This window comes from Calonectris borealis, chromosome 3 (genome assembly GCF_964195595.1).
Source record: "Calonectris borealis chromosome 3, bCalBor7.hap1.2, whole genome shotgun sequence".
Classification (NCBI taxonomy): Eukaryota; Metazoa; Chordata; class Aves; order Procellariiformes; family Procellariidae; genus Calonectris; species Calonectris borealis.
In genome coordinates this window covers 116,557,198-116,584,164 of record NC_134314.1, presented here as the reverse complement: position 1 = coordinate 116,584,164, position 26,967 = coordinate 116,557,198, and the positions used below count along the sequence as shown (strand labels likewise).

General features: G+C 37.2%; 1 protein-coding gene across 4 annotated transcripts in view; it reads right to left on the bottom strand.

Moving 5' to 3' along the window:
- MRPS5 (mitochondrial ribosomal protein S5) overlaps positions 1 to 26,967 on the bottom strand; it is a 67,440-nt gene that overhangs the window by 31,739 nt on the left and 8,734 nt on the right. Inside the window, exons 2-7 of one of the 4 annotated variants that reach the window (XM_075147547.1) lie at positions 26,579 to 26,716; positions 17,345 to 17,490; positions 16,522 to 16,639; positions 13,311 to 13,436; positions 12,769 to 13,002; positions 8,000 to 8,034 (exon numbers count right to left, since the gene is read on the bottom strand). In XM_075147547.1, the coding sequence (XP_075003648.1) occupies positions 8,000 to 8,034; positions 12,769 to 13,002; positions 13,311 to 13,436; positions 16,522 to 16,588 (462 nt within the window). In that variant the 5' untranslated portion in view covers positions 16,589 to 16,639; positions 17,345 to 17,490; positions 26,579 to 26,716. Of the gene's footprint in view, positions 1 to 7,999; positions 8,035 to 12,768; positions 13,003 to 13,310; positions 13,437 to 16,521; positions 16,640 to 17,344; positions 17,491 to 26,578; positions 26,717 to 26,819; positions 26,839 to 26,967 lie in introns of those variants that run through there. The other 3 variants (XM_075147545.1, XM_075147544.1, XM_075147548.1) reach the window with 3 other exon arrangements.

The following is a 26,967-nucleotide window of genomic DNA, read 5'->3' as shown; positions in this document are numbered from 1 at the left end:
CTTTTCTGCAATGTGCCCTTTCAATTAACTGAAAGCACTGCCAACTGCAGGGCTCATTAAGAAAAATGACTTCTTTTATGAGTGGTGCCCATGCAACTCAACTATTACAAGTTGCCTTCCAACACAGACACAGCTAAAGGCTAAGCGGTCCAAATGGTCTTTGCTGCATCAGAGTCAAAGCCCAGTCTACTCCAAAAACTCATTTACTTAAAGAAGCTTTAACAAATTGTGTGGGTTTTCCAAAACCCACCACCACAATCTACTGTGTGTACAACTACTCCTGATCTAAGAGGAACTAAAAAAAAATAGAGAAGGCTTTTCTGATTCTTCAGCATCTCAAATGAAACAGCAGACGTGTGGTTTTAAACCTGAGAAGAATAGATTAATTTTGCTTGTTAAAATATGAATGCATAAAAAGTGTATGGTGCAATTCAGGACATCTCATTAATGCTCATGTAAATGTTCATTTTTGTTGCATTCTTCATTCTCAACATAATCCCTAAAATACTATTAAATGGGGATTTGGTAAGTAAATGAATCAGATGACCCGCTTACACATGATCAGATGATCACCAGTCTTTTTTTCCAATAATAGCATCCTTTAAAAGCTGTTTTGGGGAAGTCTAGACATATGCACACAAGCAATAAGGTATAGAAGCATGCAACTCATTTATTATTGCAACAAACCACCTGTGACATTAAGTGCAAGTTTGCTGCTCATTTTATTTTCTATCATCTCTAGGCACCAATGACAAATCTGACAAGAATATATTAGATACTTGAGAAAACAGAAAAAAATCTTGATACCAAACTCATTTGCATATTCATATCTGTTTAGATATACATGACATATAGAGCATTAAATATGAACTGCCAGTGAAGGTCAGATCCTTTGATAAATGTTATCTTAAGATTTAGACTGAATTCACTCATTAACTGAAAAGATATCGCTCATTAAACTAACTTTAATTTCATTTGTTCTTGTGCATACCAGTACCACTTCACACATTCTGTTGAAGACTCTGAAAAGTCAAAGGTGACCTTAAACAGGTGACCTTTTAGTTTTAAAATAAATAGTGATCATAATCAAAGAATAAAATAGCTTTGTCGAGATAACAGAAGGGACCCTACAAATATTCATCTTACTCTAAGGTCTAAGTGCTGGAATACTAAAAAATTAAAAACGAAAAAAAATTATGAGAACTTAATTCAGGAAAAAAATGACTCGAGCAGCAAGGCAAAGAAAGGTCTATAAAAAAAGTTTAAAGACAATTGACAAAAAAAGCCTGAAAAAGAAACTATTTTTCATTTGCAAGGATGTTATCATCACTCTGAGCAGCAGATATTGGAAAGTGATTTTGCTCAACGTCTTCATCGTCACCATAAAAGAGCACTACCAAGTAGCAGAGACATCTGAGACAACGTCTGCATAATGCTGTTTCAGGGCAAACAGAACACGAGGAAGAAACATGAGTCCAGTGATGGAGGGATTCACTACATTTAGGGGAAGAGGAGACTCTAGAAATGAGGAGAAGGAAGGAAATATATTTTTAACTCAGGCAGGACATTTGCTAGAGCCCCCTGGAAGTTCCAACAGGACAGCATTCTCAAATGCATCCAAAGAGATGCTGGGGAGAGAGAGAGAGATGGACTAGATCACAGACTACTCCCAGCTGCTGCCAGGAAGGAAAGCATTCCTCTTCTCTCCCATCACATATCCTGAGAATAGTACAGATCTACTTTCACCTCATGATAGTGTCAGATGAATACTCCTTGGGAGCAGAGTGCATATTTCTGAAGGTAAATCTGCCCTAACCTTAATAATTATGCTACTTATAAAGTAAAATAAAGTGGAGTGCACAAAGATGTCTACAGATTGAATGAAATGCACCTGTAAAGTCTTAAAGAATCATAGGAAAATGGCTTAGAAGGTTACCAATTTTGTCTCCCCACCCGCTCTTGACAGATTTATCTAACTTGTTTTTAAAAACCGCCAGTGACAGACATCCCATATACTCCCAGACAATCCATTCTAGTATTCAACTTTCCATTTGCAACTCATTCTTTACGTCTAAATTTCCCCTGCTCGTTATTTAAATCCATTGCTTCTTATCCACAGCAGACATGTAAAACTTATTCCTTTCCCCTTCAGAGGATTTTTTTAAATATATAAACCAACTCATGACTTTTAATTACCCAATCTGACATTACAATACAACATCATTGTCTTCCATGTCTCAGATGATATTCAAAACCACTGCAACAAGCAAGGATACATAGGATTAATCTAGAAATCATTCAAGCCACTGGATGGATTCCCAATTGATGGTCATCACAGCAAAATGCAGGAAGATAATCAAGGACAAAGAAACCCGTTTCCTCATTCATCAGGACAGGAGAGAACCCTCAGAGGCTTTTCTGGACTAGAGCTGTCAATCAACTCAACTTCTGATTTGCCTGATTATTCTTTTAACTTTCAGACAAGGAGTTGCTGTGAATCAGGCTATTCTGTTTAAGGAAATGTTTCTCCTAATCCCTTTCTCCCAATTAAATAGACTTAAAGTAACTCCCTTTCCAATAGGTTATGCTTGTAGAGACTTTAAAAGAAATGAATGCTGCTCTCAGTTATATTAACTTTGTTCTTACTCTTGCACCCTGTACACACTATTTTTTAGTTACTCAAGGCCATTTAAAAGGTATTTTATTTTAATTCTGGCAAAATCTTACCCACTCGTGACACATATATTTCAATTAAGACAATGGATAGACTCCTATTATCACACCAAATACAACACTAAATTTCTCAAGTGTTGGTGAAAATAATTTCTGAATAAAACATTTCTTCATGGAAAGTACCTCACCAAGGAATAGCAAACAATTTCAAGCAAAAGTCAGTTGACCATCATTCCAAAGACAGGTGCCACAAACAATGACAGGGAGTTGAGAGCTAAAAACTAAAAGGACAGAAAAGTGTTTCTTGTCTCCACATGAGATACGTTTCACAGCTGGTATTCAGTACTTCTGGTTCCACCCTTTATCCTGAGCCTCTAAATAAGTCACCGTGTAAGAGTATTATTATTAAAGTACATTATTTCCCTAAATTGACGTATCTGCTTTTTTCTCAGAAGAGACAGTGATGGAAACCAGATACTGATGTACCTTTAAGCTCTTTTGCAGATCTCGCATCCTACTCCTAAACCTATGCAGGCTTGTGTTGCAATGAACCCTGCAAAACTGGCAGATAAAGGGACTCTCTGCTCTGTACATTTGGTCCTGATCTGGACTGGGACATGGCCATCTCCTTCCCTCTTTGACTACAATTCCATTTAAAGGGCAACCTTTTCCCTTCTCTCCAAACCAGGTCAACACTTGATTTCACAGTTCTTTAGGCAGCAGCTCTGATTTTATTGTCAAGGGACGGGTTCACTTTTTCCTGTCTCAAAAAAGGAGATGTTTGGCCATGTTCCAAGAAAAATGCAATCAGACATAAGGTCTGGCACGAAAATCAATGTTTGGCATTTATAGCTTGCTTAGAGATATGCAGTGCAGAACAAAGTTGCAGTCTCAAAGAGATTAAAATCTGAATGAGATTTTACTATGACCACAATGCAAAATCTTGAGACAGAATAACTGTTTTCAAGTGCATCCTACTAATTAAGAACATGTTATTCCTTGCCAGACGAAGGATTTTAAAAGGATTTGCAAGAAAGAAAAACAGCTGTTCCAACAGTATATACAGTGCATGGTAGTGGACAGAGAGAGTGTGATCCCTTCCAAAAAGGGCATCACTAGTGAACTTTGGTAGCAGAACACAAGATGATATGCTGTGAGTGAAATGAAATAGAAACTCAAACACAGATACTTTGGAACAAATACCTTGTCTGGACACAGGTACAACATAATATTGGCTAAAAAGACAGGCAATGTTTCACAGAACTGTTTGGCAGGTGAAGCTGTAGTAATGACAAGAGTTAAGTGACGAACAGTCATCTCTACCCATTTAAAATTGCATAACAACATTCATATTAAGCAAAGAGACCTGATGTGCATCTATCATAGAATGTGTATTGACTCAGGTTAATTCCTTGGCTCTCAGATCATGGTTAGAAATGAGAGAAGCCTCTTTTTCAAAGCAGCAGCTAGACCAGTATAGTTTTTCAATAATAAAGCAGTTAAATATGAATTGCAAATGGAAGTTCTGATGATAATCCTGAAAGGAACATAAATCTAATAAGGAATTTCATCTGTAGGTAAGTAAATAACATGAGACTGTTCTAAAGTGACAAATTTACGCAATTGGTCATAACCAACACAGGTTCACAAGGGGAAAGTCTTGTTTAACTAAATTTCCTTTATGACAAGGTCACCCATCTAGTTGACAAAGGGAAGCCAGTAGATGTGGGTTTTTTGGATTTTAGCAAAGCTTTTGATATTGTTTTCTCACAGTATCCTTCTGGACAACATGTCCAGCATATGGCTAGACAAGCCCATAATACAATGGGTGAACATTTGGCTGATGGGTCGGGCTCAAAGAGTTATAGAAAATGGGGTTACATCAGGCTGGCGGCCAATCACTAGTAGGGTTCCCTAGGGCTCAATTTTAGGGCCAGCGCTCTTCAATGTTTTTATAAATGATCTGGATGCAGGAGTCGAATGTACATTAATTAAGCTTGCTGATGATACTAAACTAGGAGGAGCTGTGGAGTCCCTTGAGGGTAGAGAGGGCTTAGAGAGAGATCTGGAGACTGGAGAGCTGGGCAATCACCAACCATATGGAATTTAACAGGAGCAAGTCACAGATTCTGCACCTGGGACAGAGTAATCCTGGTTATACATACAAATTGGGGGACGAGAGGCTGGAGAGCAGCCCTGTGGAAAGAGATCTGGGGGTTTGGGTTGATAGCAAGTTGAATATGAGTGAACAGCGTGCCCTGGCAGCCAAAGGGGTCAACCATGTCCTGGGGTGCATCAAGCACAGCATAGCTAGCCGGTCAAGGGAGGTGATTGTCCCACTCCAGACTGCACTGGTGCAGCCCCACCTCAAGTACTGTGTGCAGTTTTGGGCGCCTCAATATAAGAAGGACATCAAACTATTAGAGTGCGTCCAGAGGAGGGTGACCAAGATGGTGAAAGGTCTCGAGGGCAAAACTTACGAGGAGCAGCTGAGGTCACTTGGCTTCTTCAGCTTGGAGAAGAGGTGCCCTTATTGCAGTCTACCACTTCCTCAAGGGGGGCAGCAGATGGGGAGGTGCTGATCTCCTCCCTTTGGTGACCAGCGATAGGACATGAGGAAATGGAATGAAGATGCATCAGGGGAAGTTCAGGTTGGACATTAGGAAAAGGTTCTTCACTGAGAGGGCAGTTGGTCACTGAAACAGGCTCCCCAGGGAAGTGGTCACGGCACGAAGCCTGTCAGAGTGCAAGGAGCATCTGGACGACACTCTTAGTCATATGGTTTAGTTTTAGGTAGTCCTGTCAGGAGCAAGGAGTTGGACTCAATGATCCTTATGAGTGCCTTCCAACACAAGATATTCTATGATTCGATGATTCGCATTACTTTACACACAAATCTACCGGGTTGATTTATGCACCATAGTATTTGTACAACAAGGTTTAACTTAATTTATCAAAGCACAACACAAATTTTGACAAAAAGTCCTTAAGAATTCATTTGGTCTGTGAGAGCTCAGTGGCAGTTACTGGAGGCTCAGATTCTTCTACTCTAGGTGCCTAAATACGCAAAGGAAGTCACCTTACAGAAGCTGTTTCCAGAACGGCAGCACTCTTTCACAACCACCTCTGCAGAACGCTCTGCAAGGATGCCTTCCTCCACCCTGCAGGCGATCTGAAGAGTCACAGGCCCGGTGGGGCTCCACAGGCTGGTGAGGTGGGCTTCAGGGCAGAAATGCTGAATATGGCTCTAAGATCTCACCCCACCAAAAAGTGCTGCAAGTAACACTGAATTTCTCCCAGCCCCTTCTCCTTCACTAATAACATCAATACTTATGAAAATAAAAACTTGGCCAAATTGTATCTTATCTGGGGGCTTTCTGATGCCCCCAGCTGGAAGTGATCAATTTGCCACACTGTAGAAGGTTTTGCTTTCTAATGGATCAATCATTTTAGCAAATATGAAGTCCTTTTAACACATTAGGTATTTAACTAATTAACTAACTAAATAATTTTGAGATTTCAGTTGCCTAAAAAACAAACTTCTGGACACAGATAGAGTTGGAAATGACTTGGACACTGCTACCACAAGTCTCACTAAAATTACAATGCAAGTATAAAGGAAGGAAACATGCAACGATAGAGAGCAAATAATTGTTCTCACTTCCAGAGCCGCTCCCTTTCTGGATGCTGTGCATCACCTGACTCGGGACTGGGAGCAAATGAGTCACAAGAATCTATTTATTTCTGAAGTCATGATTCCCCCCAACAATGCTTACACTAGTTCTATGGTTTCCATAGCAACTAATGTATTTAAAATGAAAGAAAAACTAATAAGATAAATGGGAAGCATAAAATGTCTTGCGATAGTGTGGTCTGCTTTGGAATGAGTTGCAAGTTGCCTTCTTCAGTAATGGCGTTTCCACAGAGAAGTAACATGGGTCCACATATCTGCGTTACTAACACTTCACATTTCACCAGTAAAAAATTATTACCGATGGATTATCTTGTTTTCGAACTAAAATCCACCTTTATCATAATTGAAATAGGTATCTTCTCTGACCACATTCTGAGTGTGTTTCTGTTGAAATCATTAAGAATTTGGGTCACTAAAGAACTTCTTTCTGTAGTGTTAAGGACCTTACCCTTTAGCTTGAAGTTTTGCTGTCAGTCAGCAAATATCTTGAGTGACATAGATTTAGTAGTCAGCTGATATCACTTCACACCAAGCAAGGAATTGCATACAACCAGTTACACATTGGAAAGCTACTGTATGTTTAAAAAAGGTGACATCATCATGAAACGTAAGAGATTAAATATTTTTAAGCCTCTGTAGCTTCTTAACTTACCACAACAACATTATTCTAAGGTGATTCACTGATTTTACTGAATAACTAGGATGTGCAGAATGCATTTCAGCACATATGCTGTTCTTTAAAATATTCCACACATCCATTAAGAAGCCCTAGTCAGCCAGTCACAAAATTCAAGAGTACAGAGAATAAGTCTGTGAAGTCCAACCAGGAGTAAATTCACAAGATAAACATGTGGGAGTCAACCTTATTATGTGCAAATAAAGATAGCGGGATTTACAGCATATACTAGATCTTATTTACTAAAAACCAGAGACATGGAAAATACCAGAACACGGACATCTTTTGTGAGTTACTAGTTTTGATTGATAGCTGTTTTTGAAATGAGATGATGCAATACAATCTGTTTAGAAATGAGGGCGGAAACAAAACTTGCATTAGTCCAGTCATAACCATCATCCTTACTCTGTCAATAAGCACAAAGTGGATATAAAACTATGAATGGGAAATTTTATCGGAGTATTTTTCCCAGAAGATACAAGTATCATAGGTTAATACATCTAGGACAAGTGAGTATTTTATTACTTGAGGCACACAAAATGGGTTCTTCATCCCACTAACTCTGCCCTGTGCCACCGCTCCCCCCCTTTAATTATTTATTTGTTTTACAAGCAGAATTACACAACTTCCTACTTGTAGTTTTGTCTGAGAAATAACCCTAACACTTTACTACGTTCCTTATTACATTTGTATGTGAACTATTAAAGCTTTACCTGCAGGCATTTGCCATTTCAGAGTTGCTCAAAACCACTTTTGAATTAGATATTATTTGCTCAAAGGAGAAGATAAAGCCCCAATGAAAAGAACGACAGATTATGTAATGCAGTTGAAACAGAATACCAGACTAATTCCTATTGCTGTAAGATTGACTTAGCAAAGACTGGTTAAATAATTGCAAAGTCATAATAAAATAGTGATAATTATTTCAAGTCCTTGAAAAGATTTGTAATGCTTACCTCAATGACTCTTGTTTCAAAATCTTCATAAGTTTCTGTTGGGAGAAAAATAGGATATTACATTTCCTTGCATTATTTACCTATCAGCACAGCTCCCTGTAGGTGGTATAATTTAAAAAGGACACTATTTTTATGTAACTGTATTTTATAGATTAATCTCAGCAGTAGAAAAGCTAAGAATAATTTGAACAAAGGTATCTAAAATGAGCTTTATTAGTTGCTTCATTTTAAAAAGACCTCAGATATGTTTTTTTACTTGACTCCATTCATTCAATCTCTTTTAGAATAAGGTCAGTGAAAAAAACAGAATATAGCTCTTATTTATAAGGCATAGTTTTTTTTCATTTCTTCAGTAAAATCAATATATGTGAAGAAAACCAGCTTAAAAAAAATCCAGTTAAAATGATAACTTCCCAGAAAGTGTAATACTACTCTTGTTATAATTACAAGAGCAGCTCCTGCTATAATTAAGAGATAACAACTGTTAAATAGATTCATTGTGCTCTATTAGGGACCCCAACCACCAACCGCAATCAATATCTCATCTTTTTAAGTACCATACATGCAGGGAAGTACTTACATTGAAACACTTTTGTTAAATTATATCTGACATTCTTCCTAATTCTTTCCAACTGCAGAAATGCTATGAAAAATAACTATCCACAGCATGTCAGGAAAACAGAATGTTTTGGGTTTTCACTGCCTTCTTCCCTAAATACTGCTCTAAAACTGTGAATGAACCCCAAATTTCACATACACTGAGCAAAGGCTGTAAACGGTTAAAAATAAAAAGGTAAATCACCAAATGCGTCACTTTCATCATGGCCAAACTATTACCCAGTATTGTTCAGAATATTCTGAAACTTGTAGACAATCAGACAATCAACAGGGATTCAAAGAAATTGCAAGTATTTCTTGACACATATTTCTGTGAAATTCCAGAAGGGGGGGAAGGGGGATTAAACAAAACAATACATAGCCACTTCAAATAATCAAGAATCACATAGCCAGACTTTTTTTTTTCCTCTTTCAATTTCAAATGTTGCCTGAAAAAATGTCTTTGCAATCAAAGGCAATTACAGCATCATTTATTTTGTCTAGTAACACTTAAGGTGTTTTGCACTGTAAAATAAAGATCGCTTCTGTGTCACATCTGTGTTCGTCTTTTCATCACAGTGGTAATGAAACACTGAACACAGAGCTCTGTTCAGGTGAACATGACATATTCAGCTCTTAAGTGGCGAACGTATCCTTTTCACTGCACAGAAAGTAAGTTTCTGCTCTGTCATTAGAAGGGACTTCAAAGAAGTAAGATGTTTTTGAAATGTCTTACAACATTGTGGGGGAGGAAAGAGCAAGAATACTGGAGAGCTCTGGGCATGACATAGGCATCTGCATGTACTGCCTTCAAAGACAGTAAGTCAAATGAGAGAGCACAAAACCATGCAAACTGCAGCCCAGTCAGATCTTATCCATAGGTCTTCACCCTGACATGCACTGTAAGTCAGCAAGCAAATCCCTTAGGCTTGGCTTTCAGCACTTCTACCAGCATTTCTCAAAATCCATTTCATAGAAGCAGGCAAAACCGCTGCAAATCATGGATATTGCCAAAAAGATCTCATTTTCTCCGAGTTTCTGTTTCAAAACCTGATGACCACACAAACACCGGAATATAAATTGCAAATATATTTGTTTCCTTTTATGCAATTGAGAGCATACTTACAATTGACCTGTATTTTAACACAGACACATTTTCCACAAGGAATATCCTATTATCAGCTCGGTTGTAGAAAAAAACCTACTGACTTTGAAAACAATGGAAAATGGAGTAAAATGCAGTGTCTTGGTATAAGAAGCAGGGATCCTTCCAACATCCTGCTTTTCCAATTTATCTCATGAACAAAAGCATTTCAGTATAACATAGAAGACCAGTGTTAATTAAAGCATTTAATACTTATTTTATTTGCCATAGCCACAGTGAGATTCTGGAGCAAGGCTTGGGAGCTGAAAACAGTATAATGGTGAAGAACTGGGGACTCATTCCTTCACCAAACATTGCTTTATCATTTACATATAACCTCCAAGATGATTATAAACATTATAATCTCGGCACAATTTAGAGATCTGTTAGTTTACAAGAAGTAGACTTCTAGCTCACAGTGGAGGATATGAATGCCAACAGGCACTCTGTTCTCTCTCTGAAGCCTCTTCAGTTGCATAGAAACACCATAAACGTGGAAGAAAAATAATTTTATTTCCAACTGAAAAATACTGTTCTTTCTCTACTCATAGCTAGCACAATAAGTAAAGGTGTAGTGGAAGAAAATCCCCCTGAAAGAATGAAACATATAAAATCACAGTGTGTCCCCAAGTTTTTTTTTTTTTTAACATATTGGTTGATTTCAAACAAATTTGTCAGATGTTGAAGGCTAACAACATTGAGGTTTTTACAAACTTCCTGTAGCTGTTTTCATTAGAAAATATGAATGCTGCTGAGGGGAAGCTGCAGCACATGCTCAACCTCCGTTTGTTACTAGAGAATCTATTACCAGAATACTAGGAAGGGCTGAACTGTAGAATCTCAATCAGAACTCATGCTTGCTTAGACACCAGGGAATCCAGCCACCCCATAGTCTCAGGACAAAAGGATTCATTGGGTTTGGCAGTTTCAGGTCTATTCCTCCTACCACCTTGACAGTACTTTGGACACAGCCAACGTCCCAGTTCATTAATTCTCTGAATAAAAAGATGCTGAAAGAACTATGGGGACCTGAAAATCCCTGCAATTTTTAACAGATTAAAAGGAAATTAGTGTATACTAATTGGAAACTGCTTTTTCTCAAGCACATTTATAATACAAGCTGACAGTTTCATTTTCCTATTTTGATCGTAATACCCTTTCCTCTTTTTGGCAGAACTTGACCTGACTACCACAGCCTCCACACAGCCAACTTTAATGCAAGTAATCAACATCAATAGTATCAACCAAAAGCAAAATCAAGGAAAGCACCGGAACGTAAAATTCATGCATGCATAAATGTCGTCTGCAACAGCTGCCACTTCTTTTAAGGGAATAAACTACTTGAAAATATATTTGAATTTAAAAACAACATAGTCTTGTGTTCACAGTACGGAACTAGAACCATGAAATTTTCTGACTTTCTCTATATTCCACCACTGACTTATGGGGAATTTGGAACAATTCATTAATTTCTCAAATCTTCTATTTGTCAGTTTTAAGATTCAGCGACAGACTGCAAAGTCCATTGTCACTTCACTGCCTTCCATGGAATATTTGCTTTCACAGTAATAAAACAAACTGCAGGGAAGTAAATACGGGAAAACTTTCATTTGTACACTGCAGTATTATGCTGATATTAAAACATGAATTTTCTTAAATTGCTCTTAAAATTGAAGACAACTAAAAAATACTTGAAGAGATTGGCAGGCAAGCTCTCCTTAAATTCACAAGGTAAATCTGAGGGAAACAACATATCTCAGACACTACAGCAACAGAAGCTACAAAATCACCTATACCAGCTACAGGAATGGAAAACCTGGGAAGGGAACAGAGAAGTAGTAGACAGCAACAACGGCATGAATTTATAAAGGAGAAACCTACAAAAATGCCAGCGTAACTTCAATCTACAGTCAAAGACATTTATCACACTGGAAAGACAATGCTCTCACTACCTTATGGCTTGATTCAAAGCATCTCTGAATTTTTAATTATCATCCAACAGAACGTAACCAGAAAATATTCACAGACAGAAATAAATTAATAAACAAAGCACCAAGCAGACTGGGGAGCAAAGGTGACTGCAAGAAGATCAGACAACAATATAATTGTGATTACATGCATGTAATTCCCCATTTCTGTTGACTTGCTGCAACATATGTTCCAAGAGCCAAGCTTGCACTGGGAGAACATATTCCTGGACAAAGAAAGCTCCAAAACATGAGCAAGCCTAACTGTTAGAATGACTGGAATCTGCAATAAGCCTGAAACAACAGTGCTAGAAACCTTTCTTAGCTCATCTTACTACAAAAGCCTACAGAAAGGCAACAATAAACATAGAAGCATCATTAAGTGCTTCACAAGAAAAACTCAGCTGAATATGAGTAACAACTCATTTTCATATTTAATTAGTTGCAAAGGATTAGGCCTCTAAATGTTAAACAAAGCTACTATAGAATTTCTAGTCGTCTGAATAACAGCATTGTAAAAAAAGTTAAAGTCACCTCTCCACTCCTTGTATAGGACCTCTAGTTTCACTGATATTTAACTATGCAGCAAAGAAATGAATAAATAAATAACTTCTATCAGCGACATTCAAACTACATCATCTTTAACCATATTTCATTATATGAACTAGAAAAAAAAGCCTGATTTATCCCACAGGATCCTTTAAGAAACTGTAAAAAACCATGGCTGTATTTCATACTCAAGACAACTGACATTGAACACAGAAAAATATTTCCATACTTCAAGTCTCCTATAACAGCCCACAACATAATACAGTATTCTGTAATACACTATAACATCATACAGTCTATAACATAATATAATAGTTTAACAGCTGTATTAAACTAAGCAGTGATTTAACAAATTTCACTTGTGTTAACATGTTCTTTGATTTAGCTGCCTTGCTTCATGTATGGGCATATAAGAGAGAAGTATAAAATTGATTTTCAATCACAGGAATCTCACTTTCTCCGAGTCCCTTATCAGAGAGGCTAAGTAAGACTAAGATAGATAGTTTTCTTACCTCCATTAGGACCTGGGTCAGGAGGATCCAGAATGACACCTCCCCAACACTTTCCACTCCATCCTCCCTCCCTCTTAACTTTTATTTTTCTTTTCTTCTCCCATGTATCTCTCTGCTGAACAATTTCAGACTGAATTCTCTCTCGTTCTTCTTTTTTTCGTTGGGTAACTGCCTGGACTCTCCCACTTTGTATCACAGGAGCATTAAGACCAGGCCAGAGGAAACCAGAACGTCCTTAAAAATAACAGAGAAAAATTACATTTTATGCCGAATTAGGACTGAAACTCTGCATACTGGAAAAATGCAATAAAAAGGAAGGTTCTCACATATTTCAAGTGCATTTTATGATACAGAATTCATATTTAAAAACCAAGAATAACATTAAACAACCATATCAGTATTTTTTTAAAAGTCAAAAATATCTCAAGCAGTTCTGACACCACAAAAATTAACAGCAATTTGTCAATTTATTAAATTTGTTAAAGAAACACTATGCACGAAAAGGCCAAGACACGTCTTCAGCCCCTTATTTGTGAATCTACCTTCACCAATCTCCTGGCCCTTATTCAGATTCTTCCTTAGTTTCTTCTTCCTTCTCTTTCCTCTTCCTTTCTTTACTCCCACACCAGTCTCTGCCAAAGCTCCTTTCCATAGCTCATCAGCTGTCACTGAAATTAAAAAGTTTTAATAAGTAATGTACAAGTACAGTTTACATTGGAAACCGAAGCTGAACAAAAAAACACTTTAAATGTGAACCGTTGCTTGATCTTTGCTGGGATTTAAACTGTAGAATTACTGCCTTGCTAAGAAAGTGATTTCCTATTATGTGTATATGTATCTGGTGCAGATATGTGCCTCTACTCCTGATGACTGCAATCAGATAGGCACATAGCCAGGTGCATGGTTTTAAAAGGATTTTCAAAATCGATTTAAAGGCAAACATTCCTAACCAATAACCAGTAAGGTATTAATTCCCAGATCATTAAAAGAAAATCATTCATTAGTAACTCAGAGCAGCAATACCTGTAAGCACTTATCCAAGGACAAATATCAATGACAGTCACCTAGAATCACTCCTAAAAATAGCCAAGGGTTAGCCTGCTTTAAAAAGCCATAAAACACAAGAACTTAACCAGCAACATAAATCTGCTGCTGTTCTCATGTTCTGACAAAATACATGGTCCTCCATATTGCCTGTATAAATGCAAAGGAATGTAAGGAGGAAGGAACGTAAGACATTTTAAACAGCCTCATCACAGAGCTCAGGTTTGGTCAGGCCTCCTCGCTCCCTGGCTGTGTACACGAGATCCACTGTCTTAAGATGTTTCACCCAACATATGAGAGCATGACTTAGGAAGCATGTATTTGCCCTACTATTTGCCCAATTGATGGACATATAGGATATCCTCATAACTTAGACAAAAACGAACTACACCAAAATGGAACTGATGATGTGAAGAAGACACCACAGACAGTATTTCATCCTGTTAGTCCAGACAAGAAGGCTACCAACACAGAATACACAAGCGTCGCCATTGTTATATTTGCAGATTAATGCTATTACGTGTTTCACCCAGGGACAATGTTGCCATGGCAGTTTAAATCTCTTGTCTTCTCTGATTAGAAACTGGTTTTGTTTATTTAAAGTAGACAAAAAAAGTCAGTAAACACTGTCAACCAGGGGAATTAAAATAACTATGCTCAAATCACTACAGTAATTCATCCTTGTTAGATTAATGCATGTGAGAGATCCTGTCTCACAGACTGGCAAACACATTGGAACTGCTATGTTGACAACACGGTGAGGAACAGGAGCTATCCAGAATTTCTAGAGGTACCACTAAGCACCCAGGTTTATTTTTGTATTGAGTAAGTTTGTATATAGTGTGAAGGTGGTTCTTCCAAAAGTATGACGCCTATCTTTTCAGTCAAAAATCCTTTTCAAAGTGGGATGCATAACTGTGATTTTGTTTTTTGAGAAGTACAATCCTGAGTCAAGTAATCAAAGCTCAGTACATTGGAAAGCAAGCATACAAGGAAGGACACACAACACTACAAGTCCAGGAAGCTACAAAATAGTATTCCCTCAAGATGGGCAAGAGCAGAATGGCCTAGAAAGTCACTACATGCCCAAATAACATATTGTACAAATAGTACAATAAGCCAAAGTATGTAATACAGATTTTGTCTGTATTACAGACAAATAGAAACTGTGTATTATACACAAGGAGAAATGCCCATGGATTGCACATAACAGCAACATTATCACACTTCTTACATGCTGTGAGGCAAGAATTGTATTTGCTCCTGGCTTTAGTCCCTGTAAAAAATAAATTTCTATCTGAAATTACATTCTCTTTTCTAGACATTCAAGTGAACCCTAATGTCCAGAGGTTTATGGTTAAAAAAATCCCACAAACAGTAACTGCATCAAATGGCTTGAAACCAGTGTCTGAACTGTCAGTCACTAAAAGAATTTCCAGCTGATTACATCAAACTGATGCATATAACTGTGTGCTAAACTCAAAAAAAAAAAACCCCAAAACCCCACAACCTTCAGCTGCACAGAACTCACCAAACAGAACAACTTCATTGCTATTTCAATAAAAGCCAGACTGTGACAGGTACTAGACTGCCTACAAGTAGTCAATATTACCCTAAGACAACACTGCGTTAAAGTTCAGTATACAAAAAGACTGGTGGTAAGTAGGTAATGCATGACGCAGCTTTTCATGTTCTAAAGTGGACTATAGGACTGTTGCATGAGTTGGAAGGTTGACAATCAATCATGTTAAGCTTCTTAGCTTATTCAGAAAACACTGTGTAACTAGCAATTTCTTTTTTTTATGATTATCCTGCTAGCCTGGAAACATGGAATTACAATAAAGGTATTTACATGTTTCTTTGCAAGGTTATTTTTAAGCTGGAACAGTTCCCCAGTCTAGTGCTGTTTGTGTGGCCTCACAAAGCATCATAACAGCTACAAAGGAGGCTGCAGAGAGGCAGCAACAAGCAGTTGAGAGACAAGAACAGGGAGCTCTTGAGCTGGTAATACACTAAAAAAAAACCCAGCACTTTGAGCTGCATCCTAAATATCTGTACAGTAAGATCACTTAATCCCAAAAGAGGAAAGTAGCAAAAGTCACAGAGTAAGATTGTTTTGTACCAAAGGAGACCAGTCAATGCCAACAGATCCAGCGAGATGAGATCAGACTGAGTCAAATTTTGGCCTCAAGCACCACACAAATTCTGACAAAATTAGAACTAGAGGAAAACGTCACATTTGGTACCAAAGTGCAGTTCATCTAATCAGTCTGTAACAATATCATCATCAGTTTGGAAAGCAGCTGAATTTAATGAAACACATCAGAAGCCTGCAGGCTACAGAGCTGAGAGTCCTTTATAAGATGGCAGATATCACACCGATTTTAAATCAAAGTGACAAGGATGGAATACGGAAGGGATAGGCTGCAGTCGGGAAGATAACAATGGTGAGGACATTGCTTACGACAGACAGACAACACAGCAACAAAGAAAATAAAAATCTGACCATAAGAAAGGTCCATCTGACTTGGCAGCAAAGCACCAAGATGATTGGAGAGCATATACAGAGGCAGGAGAAATGTCTTGTAGTGGAGGAAATAACCCCGAACAGAAATGAGCATCGCTGTACTGCTTTTCACATTTGCAGAAATGCTCTGAAATGAAGACAGTACAGTAGGTATGCAGTCTCTTAGTGATTTGTAGCCTTACCTTTATTTTGCCTTTGTAAAATGGGAGGCTGCATGCATTCCTCCACAGCTAAAATAGACTCAGTCATAAAAGCCACCACACATTTCTAGTCAGTTACCGAAAAGCACATAGCTACTAACTGAAAAAAATAAAAGAAAATGTGTCATATATAAGATTTTATTTTATGTCCTACAAAAAGATTCACTATTGAATTTTGCTGAAAGTATGCTTTATGCAAGCTGATCGCTAACAATCACTAATAGTAAGTCTGTATGACACCACTCCATTTTGCTTAATCTACATAAAAGATGTTTGCAATATTTTGAAAAGGATTTGGTTTTGTGTCTTTTTATACTATCCCTGAATTTCAGGAACCAGACAGCCCTAGCGCTTATTTCAGAGGATGAATATTAGACCATATCTCAGTAACTCACAAGTATTACTAAAAACACTTGCTTAAACCATATCAGAAAACAGTATCTTAGGTCATAATAAACTGAGATTAAAACTGAGATTTCTTTGCCTCCTGCAAGATGAGTTCCCAGCTTGCTTAGAATATAAACTACAAAGAAAGACAAATAGCAGTAAATTGGAAAACTTAAGGGAGTAGAAGGAGAATAATCAACTTTGTAAAACAGCTAAGTAGGCTCACTTCTTCCACTTACAAGCAATTTTTCCTTAAGTTTTTTGATGACAAATAGCCTTGTGGCAGCACAGCAGCAGGGATCCAAAGACATTAATATTAATGACATAATAAAAAGACTAATGAACATGTTATAATAAACATGTTTCTTTCAATGTACTGTTGCCCACTAATGCCATTACATCTATGCATCTGTATTACCTTAAGGAACTTAGTAAGGTCTTTTCAATCACTAACATTCTCTTCCAGGTTTCAGCTTGGAATACATCCTTTTATTAGCAGATGAATTCTAAAAAGGTATGATATTTCAACCTCTTTCCTTCTCCAGACACCAATGGTTTTGCCACCTTCTCCAAACAAAAATAGGATTTGGAAAAAATACTTCACATGCATGAAACATGAAATAGCATCTGCAAAGAGAATGTGCTGCTTATGTATTCTATTACAAATTGCATGATAAATTACACAGTCTAGACTCGGCTGCTTAATGACCACAAGGAGACATTTTTTCTCGGAGGCAGGTCAAAGGCTTAAAAATCAACTCCTCTAGGAACTGAACCTCACAGACCTCACTATACTCAAGTGCAGAGGGCATTTCCTTGTCCTTATCTGCTCTGACGAACACATGCTTACCCATCTACAGAAAAGAGAATGCACTCTTGTCAGATCATTTATATGGGTTCAAAAGCAGCCAAACAAATTCACAGAAGAAAAAGCCACCTAGAGCTATAAATTCAAAAAATTCCATCTCACAAATCACTGAAGGTTGTGAGGTTTTTCTAAGGAAGCATCCCTACATGCTCATCCCATTCTTATTTTCTTCCCATAGCATCAGCTGCTGTTGGAGACACGATGCTCAGTTAGACGGACATTTGGTCTGATGAGGCAAGGTTTTTCTCATGTTCTAGAAGTTCATTTTTAACTTACTCCTCTAAGACACCACTGTAAGATATAGTTTTCATATTCAGTATCTGTTGGTTTTGAAAGACATTTTCTGAAAAAACAGTATGGACTCCATAAGTTCTTAGAAAACACACACGTTTCTATCACCTCACCACAACTGGAAGCACTGTGGACTGATTAAAAGTAGGCCAAGCTTTAAACAGGTATGAAAAGCAAATGATGGGCCCTGCCCTCAGAGCTGGTCTCTAGGTATAGCTGAAATAGGATGAGAATAGGGAAAACGTATGTCACTTATTTGTAAAACTTCGCCTATTAAGAGGTTGCAGTTGTAAAACAAGACGTCATTGTGTAAGATGTTAAAAATGAACCCATACCCACTCTTCTGTTCTCTGACATGGTTGTACTTTCAAAAGCCTACTCTTATGGCTAACATTTTAAGGATGTGCATCTCTGATAAGAACTATGCAACTGTATATTAGACAGTGAAAAGTGTGTTCATGTCCCAGACAGCTTATAAACAAATTCTTCACTACTAAGAATTGCATTTCAGTATTTTTTCTGAACAGGCAAAGCCTCGAGAGAGAGGTCATTCTGTCAGTGTTCATGAACAATTAGTATTAAGTCACCCTTCTAAAGCAGGATGTGCTGAAAGTCCAGAAAAATAATGAAGTTAATCTTTATAACACTTTGATTATATAGCTAGTATCTAATACTGGTATTAAGGTGAACACAGTAATACACTCACTTTTAAATTACACAAGTTCTCAGTGACAACTCCACTGCCAATAAATTGATATCCTGTCAAATAAGAATTTTTAACATGGCACTGAACTGACATGATGAAACTAAATTAAGCAGTCTCATCACTGAGGTACAGGCAGAGCTGGATTATTCCAATTCAATTGGGTTTTATGATCTCTCCAAAAAAGACAACTGCAACCCTGTCTCATGAGAGCTAACTACAAGAGTTCTAAACATTAGGTTTTCCTTGTAAATAACAGCTTTCTTCAGAAGCCTGGAAAGCCCAATACCAGTTGATTTTTTAAAAAACCTTGATGGGTTTTAAAAAGCATTGGCTTTTAACCTATATTACTGTTATTTTTGATAACATATCACAACAATATTTTGGCATTCTTTCACCAATTTAACCAAAACCAGTTTTCAAGGCTCCAAAGCCAAAGAGAACTATGGTCAGATACTTCCTCCATTTGCAAAATGGAAGACAGCAATGACTAAAATGCTGTTCAGAAATCTTATCAAAACTCTCAAACTTCTGGTAAAGCTACACATCCAGTTACAGCCACCTTTCGGTAGAACTGATTGATGCATAAACCTGCTAGTTCTGGTGAAGTACACCATTAAATGAATCCTCAGTCACATGCCAGGGTGCTGTATCACTACAAAATTGAAAGTGGTGTACTTTTTTTAAGCTGCACGTTTCTGATGATCTGAGAAAGTTAATCACTCTAACATTGTCCTTGTGAGTTACGTACATTATGGGAAATAATTAAAATTTACAATTAAAAATTTTTTAGGAACCAGAGTTTAAATCATGTCAATCTACAAAATGTCCCAATAAGATTCCTCTATGTATTAAGTTTGGTACTTTGGGTTCCATTCAGAACTTCCATGCTAAACAAGGGTTTTTTTTATAATTTCATGGCTACTACACAATCACCAGATGCCCAGAACCAATTACTGAAGAGCAAGACAAATATGCCAATTCAGGAAAGAAGTTATTTAGAGAAATTAGAGAACATAAACACTCTGCACACTGAGCTTGTTTCCAAGTGGTCATCAGAACTCTTCACCCTAAAAGCAATGCTTCTTTTCTTCTGACAGGTTGTGGGCAGCATTTCAACTGTGCATTTCTCGTAAAAATTCTGCAACTGTACATTCAACATGTAGTTTTTCCACAATATTTCAACAGTTGAAGTGGCCCTGGACATTAAGTTGATTCCACAAGTGCACCATTCGAGATATTTAAGGATCATTCACCATAATGAAGATGTACTTAAGAGACAGTGTAGGCCCCACTGCTGCAGCACCTAAACAAGAAGGATGTTCTCTAGCTGCGCACAGTACACTGTCATGGTGGGAAGTTCTAAAACACTTTTTCTCCTGCCAGGCACAGTAATCTTGAGAATAGTAGGTATCTCTCTTTAATTTCTGAGATTCTGATCTTAAGCTTTAACTAGATACAAAGAGAGTCTTAAAAATTCACGATAATTTGCAGTCTTAAGCATGTATGTGGTTTATCTTCCATTAGTTTTCCTCTCTCCTTGTATAACTATAGCTTCCTGAAGCTTCAATTTTGACTATATAATTAGCCAAAAAACTCAGACTATTTCTGATTATATATGGTTTTATTAGGAAACAAAGCAGCATAAGGACAGCATAAAAGATAAAGAACAAGCTAAGACAAAGGCACTGAAACAATGCTTAAAATTATTCAAAGAATTACCTGAGAACAAAGAAAAAAAAATTAAAACATGACTCCCAAAACACTCAATCCACTCTCCCCACTGGATCTAAGTTATTAAGTCACTAAATTTGAAGTTATGAAAATCTATTGTTCCTTCTACTCTAGTGTCCTGCATATACAGGTTGCAGCTTACAGAACAAAACTACAGTACAAAAACCATATAAGCTGAAAAAAGCCTATTTTCCATGTAAATTAGGCCTACAAAGGCAAATATCACAATGAAGTAGAAATAAAAAAACAAGAACCAGTGTAAGTTAAAGAGACTTCAGATTTTTAATGGATTCACATCCATCAATGAGACTGGAAGAACAAGAACAACAAAAGTAGCTTTTTTTTTTTTACTCCTTTGCAAGCACATTATAAAATAGTATATTTCAAATAATTGAGCATAAAGCTTTTTTCTCTATCAGTCAACAACAAACAGTCAGGTCATTAAGCGACCCAAAGTTAGAAACAGATTAAAAGAAACCTTTGTTTTTGATAGAAACTAACACTTAGAATTCTTAATTCATATTAATGCTAAATTTATTTTGATTTAAAAGAAACTTCCTTGAAGGAGTCAGGGCCATCCGCTAATATGAATTTGCCATTTTTTTTTTGCCTAAGTGACCAAGCTCAAAACATTGTTTTCTTCAACTGCAAAAGAGACCCCTTACATTCTAAGTGGAAGTGTATCATGCATATCTGATACTGAGTTCTGCTGAAAGATAATGAGAAGATACCCGCCCCCCGCCAAGTGATGCCTAAATAAAAGGGCTGCTTTAGCAAAATACGTGTTCCTCTTCGCAACTCTGCCTCAACCCTCTTACGATGTCGACTTCTGAGGATATTATCTGTTAGCTCTATAGGGCCTTTATTCAAACCTAGGAAGTAGTGAAGAATATAAAGCATTCAGGCTAGACAGCCCACTACTGAGTCACTCAAAAATAATTTGGATAGCAGGTGGTATCTAACTGCGGAACTGCAGGAATATGGACATTGAAAATGACTGAGAAAGACAAGGTCTACTGCAAGACCATAAAGAGGAACCTGAGGCCACGTAAGAGATTAGTACCATCTTACTAATGGTAAGATGGTATTACTTCACAGAGTAAAAATTAAAACTGCAACTATATGAAATGTTTCCACTGAAAACTTAAGCTCATTTCTACTTCTCACTGCTAGCTGGATTTCCACAACAGTGAAACAGGAAAAAGCCTCATCTACTAACAAACTTTCTGGCTTCTGTTTGTTTTTGCTAATACAAAGCTGAAGCTCTAGGGGCTACCTGCTTATTCACAGAAGTTTAATATTATTGTAAAAAAAAATGCAAAAGTTCTTATTATATGGATTGCAGAAAAGATTAAGTTTAGGTGTGTCTGCAAATTTGTTGGCAGCAAAAGATGTCTCTATAATCTAACTATCATTCACATAGGATAGCATGGGAAAGTTTTGGGCAACTTCCCCAAAACCAGAAACAAATCTATTGCATTATGATAGTACAACAAAACCTCTGGAGCTGGAAAATATTATTCTGAAAGATGCACTCATACTGCTACAGAGACACAGTGACAATAACTCCACTTAACTGCAAACCTTGAGCACACTTTCACAGTGCACTTGCCATTAGAATTTCACATTTTTTAAAACTGGCAATTTAGCACAATGTCAGCAGGAAATTGCAGACATAGGATTTTCAGGTTAATCACAGTTCCAATCCTGAATAAACCCAGCTACAAACCCAGTTATTAATAGACTAAAAACTTGTTAGCTTAAACAAAGAACCAAAACTGCTGTAAATTATCCTGACAAACATCTGAGAAATTGTATTTTTTCTTCATAACATCTTATTAAAAACCCAGGACCTTAACTTAGCTAATACTGCTGTTGTAAATGCTACCATCTTTTGAAGGTTGCTTTCATTATTAAAGCTTTCATTTGCAGCTTTTTTTTTTAAATAATAAGTATTATGAAGCTGGCCTCAGCGTCACCAGATGGATATGGAGACCAGAGATTTCAGTGACGTTTGCAAACTAAACACCATTGGCCTGGTTCATTTCCTCAAAAAAAAATAAAAACCAGAGACCAAGTGTCTTCACAAAAGTTACACTGCAGAGTGACAAATTAAACCCCAATAAAATAGCCCCCACCATTAAGTACAATTAACTGTAAGGCTAATTAACTTTTTCTGACTAAAAACAACTATTCTTCAACACACAAGCACACACAGGCATCCCCCTTGTAAAAGGAAAGAAAAAAAAACAACACAGTTGTATATTTGGAGCTCTTTACATCCTTAATGCTGAAACATCAAAACTCTTCATAAGTTACTACTGACAGTGACAAGTGGTAACTCAGTAATTATTTATCTGGAGCGTTCATACTGAAAGAAAAGTTCTTTAAAAATGGGGAAAAAAAGAATCATTTTTTCACTCTGATTCTTGAATTAGGAAAGGCAGAAAAAATGAACAATTTAATCCAAAGAAAAGTCACATAGGACTACAAAAATTTAATATAAAATGTTAATTAAGGAGCAAGCTTTCAGGAACTGATGTTTCCAATAAAGAACACAAACACAAAGATTTATACTGAGAACAATTGCTTCCAGTAAGCAAAGCCTCTAGAGACAAAACGTGTTACTCTGAGTATGATTTTATATTATCGATCTAAATTATTCTCCCTTGATTGTTACAATCTAGTTCTATAACCTCTGAAAAATCATCATATTCCTTATTCTGTATTCTAACATAAGACGAAACATCACCTAGCAGCAGAGAAATTAAGTTCTCTTTTTCATTTGTTCCCAAGGGTTGCTAATGGAATTAATACTGTAAGTAGCAAAGCATAATTTTTATATAGACCCAGTATCAAATAGAAGTTCTTTAGTCTCACACTCAGATACACAGCAGATATTGAGAAAATTATGCTTGCTGGTTTGGATGATTGGGGTGAAAGATAACTCCTATGGCTGGGAGACAGCCAAATCGTTTCAGTTATTCATGACACATCTGTGTGCCTCTGCTGCCTTCAGGAATGACAGCCCGTATCTTTCAATCCAATTCAGTGGCTATCAAATTTAAACGGTCTATATCTCACATTTTCCTCATCTACAGGTCAGACAGATACATGCTTCTTCCATTAACATATAGCACTTTCTATCAATGTTTCTCAACAACTAAAGCTTAAGCATCTGTTCAGAAAGTCTGGATTGGTGGGATTTCCCAATCTCCTGGTTTTGGCTGGGATAGAGTTAATTTTCTTCCTAGTAGCTGGTATAGTGCTGTGTTTTGGATTTAGCACGAGAATAATGTGATAATACACTGATGTTTTAGTTGTTGCTAAGCAGTGTTTATACTAAGTCAAGGACTTTTCAGCTTCCCATACTCTGCGAGCAAGGAGGTGCACAAAAAGCTGGGAGGGAGCAAAGCCAGGACAGCCGACTGAAACTCGCCAAAGGGATATTCCATACCATATGATGTCATGCTCAGTATATAAACTGGGGGGAGTTGGCTGAGGGGCAGCGATCGCTGCTCAGGGTCTGGCTGGGTGTCGGTTGGTGGGTGGTTTTTTTCCTGGATTTTGTTCCTCTCCCATTGTTTTACTTTTCACTACAATTTTTTTTATTATTATTTTTTTATTTTATGTATTAAAACTGTTCTTATCTCAACCCATGAGTTTTCTTACTTTTGCTCTTCCAATTCTCTCCCCCATCCCACCAGGGGCGGGGAGGGTGAGCGAGCGGCTGTGCGGTGCTTGGTTGCTGTCTGAGGTTAAACCACAACACCCAGTCTCTGTGCCTGCATATAAGAGCACGTAAATGTACTGAGAGGTAAGGAAAACAGACCTGCCCTATCCTCTCAGACAAAAGTTGTACTGAAACAGGCATAAGCAAGACGTTATCTGCAAATACCAGGTCTATTGAGACACACTGAAAAAGAAGGTAAAACTTTTCAGAGGAAGTCACTTATTTTTTAAACATGATCTGAAAAACTCCAGGCCCTTCCACATCTCTAAATAAGGATGTGAAATTGTTAAGTAAATGGAAACTGAACTGCTTCCCATAGTGGGAAGGGTGGAAAGGGGAAAGGAGGGAGGGACAGAAGCTAAGCCTGGAATAACAAGATCATTTTAAATTACTTCATTACAAACTCGCTGAAATACGTCATTGGACAAGAATAAACCCCTATGTATTTTTCTGTTAGTGTTGCAGGAGACAGCTATCTGGGTAAGGATTACAGACTGCCTAAGATAATTGCTATTCCTTCTATTTAAATGAGTTAAACTGTTTTTAATAGTTAAGTTGAAGGTACAGATGACCCTACTAACAAGAGCATGTTAGTATTTCTAAAAGTGTAATGGAAGAGAATTAAACCTTCACTAATGAGATAGAAAAGTATAGTCACCTTTCTCAGTCACAAAGGACTGCCATTTGGTTGACATTTCACTTGAAAATTGTTTCACATAAAATGGTCATATCTGCATTTTTAATGTTACCACTTCTGAAGCAACTGCACTGCTAGAGGATATGAGTGATTTATACTGTTAATATCTACTTCATTTGAATTTTGAAGATTTTATTTTTGACTTCTGTAAGAGAAACTATTCTTATAGTAATTGTACTTTGAAATACAAAACCTTCAGTCTTCCGAATCTGATAGCTACTGCCTCTGTTGAATACTTAAAGGAGGTATATTTAAATTCTTCCAAGTTGTTACATCTTATTAATTAAGCCAATAGTTTTAGGTAGTTTGCCTAAATACAACTTGTTTAAAATTTTATTAAGTCAAACAATGGGTATGCCATCACAACAAACATTTTTAATTCAGTCATCTAACAAACATTTTTCATTAAGTCATCAAACAAGACAGCTGGCAGAATTCCTGGTAAAACAGACCTCATCTAGACTTTGTAAATATGAACATAAGCATAATTAAGGAAACATCTAACCTACAAATTGTAATCACATTGCAATCACTTGCAGTGCTGTATTTTAAACTTAAGATAAACAAAATAACAACAGTGCTTAGCTTCTTACATATTCTTATCTTGTGACTGCTTGGGTGCCTAAGAAAAAGTTCTAAATTAATTTTTCCTGCAGTTGGCATCCTTAGGAAAACCTTCATCATGCAGAGCCTCTCGTTCACACTGCAGCCTTTTGCAGGTCTTTTGAGACCTCTCTACCCTCAGCTGTTTGAAATCAGTCAATGGTCAAAATTTAATGGATAAGACAGACAGACAGACAGACAGCATGACTGCTTAAACCCCATTTCTTTAGCAAATGTAAAGAAAGCAAATACAGTATTCTGCTACTCTGATGCTGAGAAGAATAGGAAGAAACCACCAGTTCTGAAAGCCTCATTTTGCAGAGCTCTTATATTCTATGGATTATAAACAGTCGAAGAACTTTGACTCTCAAACTGCTGCAGTCATCTCCTCCAGAGATTACGTTCTTACTATTCCTTCTCTTCCCCTATGGGATAGGATAAGGAACTGCAAAACAGGTGGAACGGCCCCTCAACTATCTCAGTTCACAGTCCCAGCATGAATTTAAAGAGCCATCATTGCTCAATTATGTTAAGCATGTGTGTAATTCCTTTCAGGACTGGAGGAAATACTGCAGCTGGCCAGACAATTAGCAGGACATTATCAACAGTTTTTGTTTAACACACTATTGCATTTTAGTTATTTCATTTTTGAAACAGCACAGCTTGAATAGTATGTCTTGCCTGTGGCCCAAAAATCATTTGGAAAATAAACACACAATTTATATTCTCAATAAAGGACTAGGAAACAAGTATTTCCCCCTTCCATCCAATGATGTGTATTAGATGGATTCACTGTGACATAAATCAAACCCTTGCTTGCTATTAAAAGATAATAAACTGACCCTGTGCACGCACTTCTGTCAATAGCTGTAGTTACCACTATAACCTTAGGAGATATGTAACTGGAGTAGATACAAAAAGTTACTATACATAGATTTTCATGACTGTATCTCTCCAAAGCAAAATTTTCTTTCCTTCTTCTGTTTACTACAGATAATAATTTTAATCCAACCCGACACTTACACGTATTGAAGAAACTGCTTTGTCTGCATTGTTCAACTGTCACTTTCCAGGGGGCAGAGATGGAACACCGTGTCTGGAAAGCCCACGCCAGGCTAGAATACGAACAGCAACTCCCTTTCACTGGCACAGAAGCAAACCCTGAGAATGAAGACAGAAAGGTGTTTATATACAGCACATTTTCTTCTTTAAAACAGCATTTCCTGCAAAAATACACACCAGAAGAAAAAACAGAAATATTTACTCATACAACTTAGTTTCCAAAGGGAATCAGACTTGAACCTTCTGTCTTGAAGTGTAAAGCAAGTTGCAGAAGGAGGAAGAAATATTGCAATAGAAAATGTCACAAAGAGAAGAAGGCTAGAAGGCTTCTAACATATTGCTGACAGAGG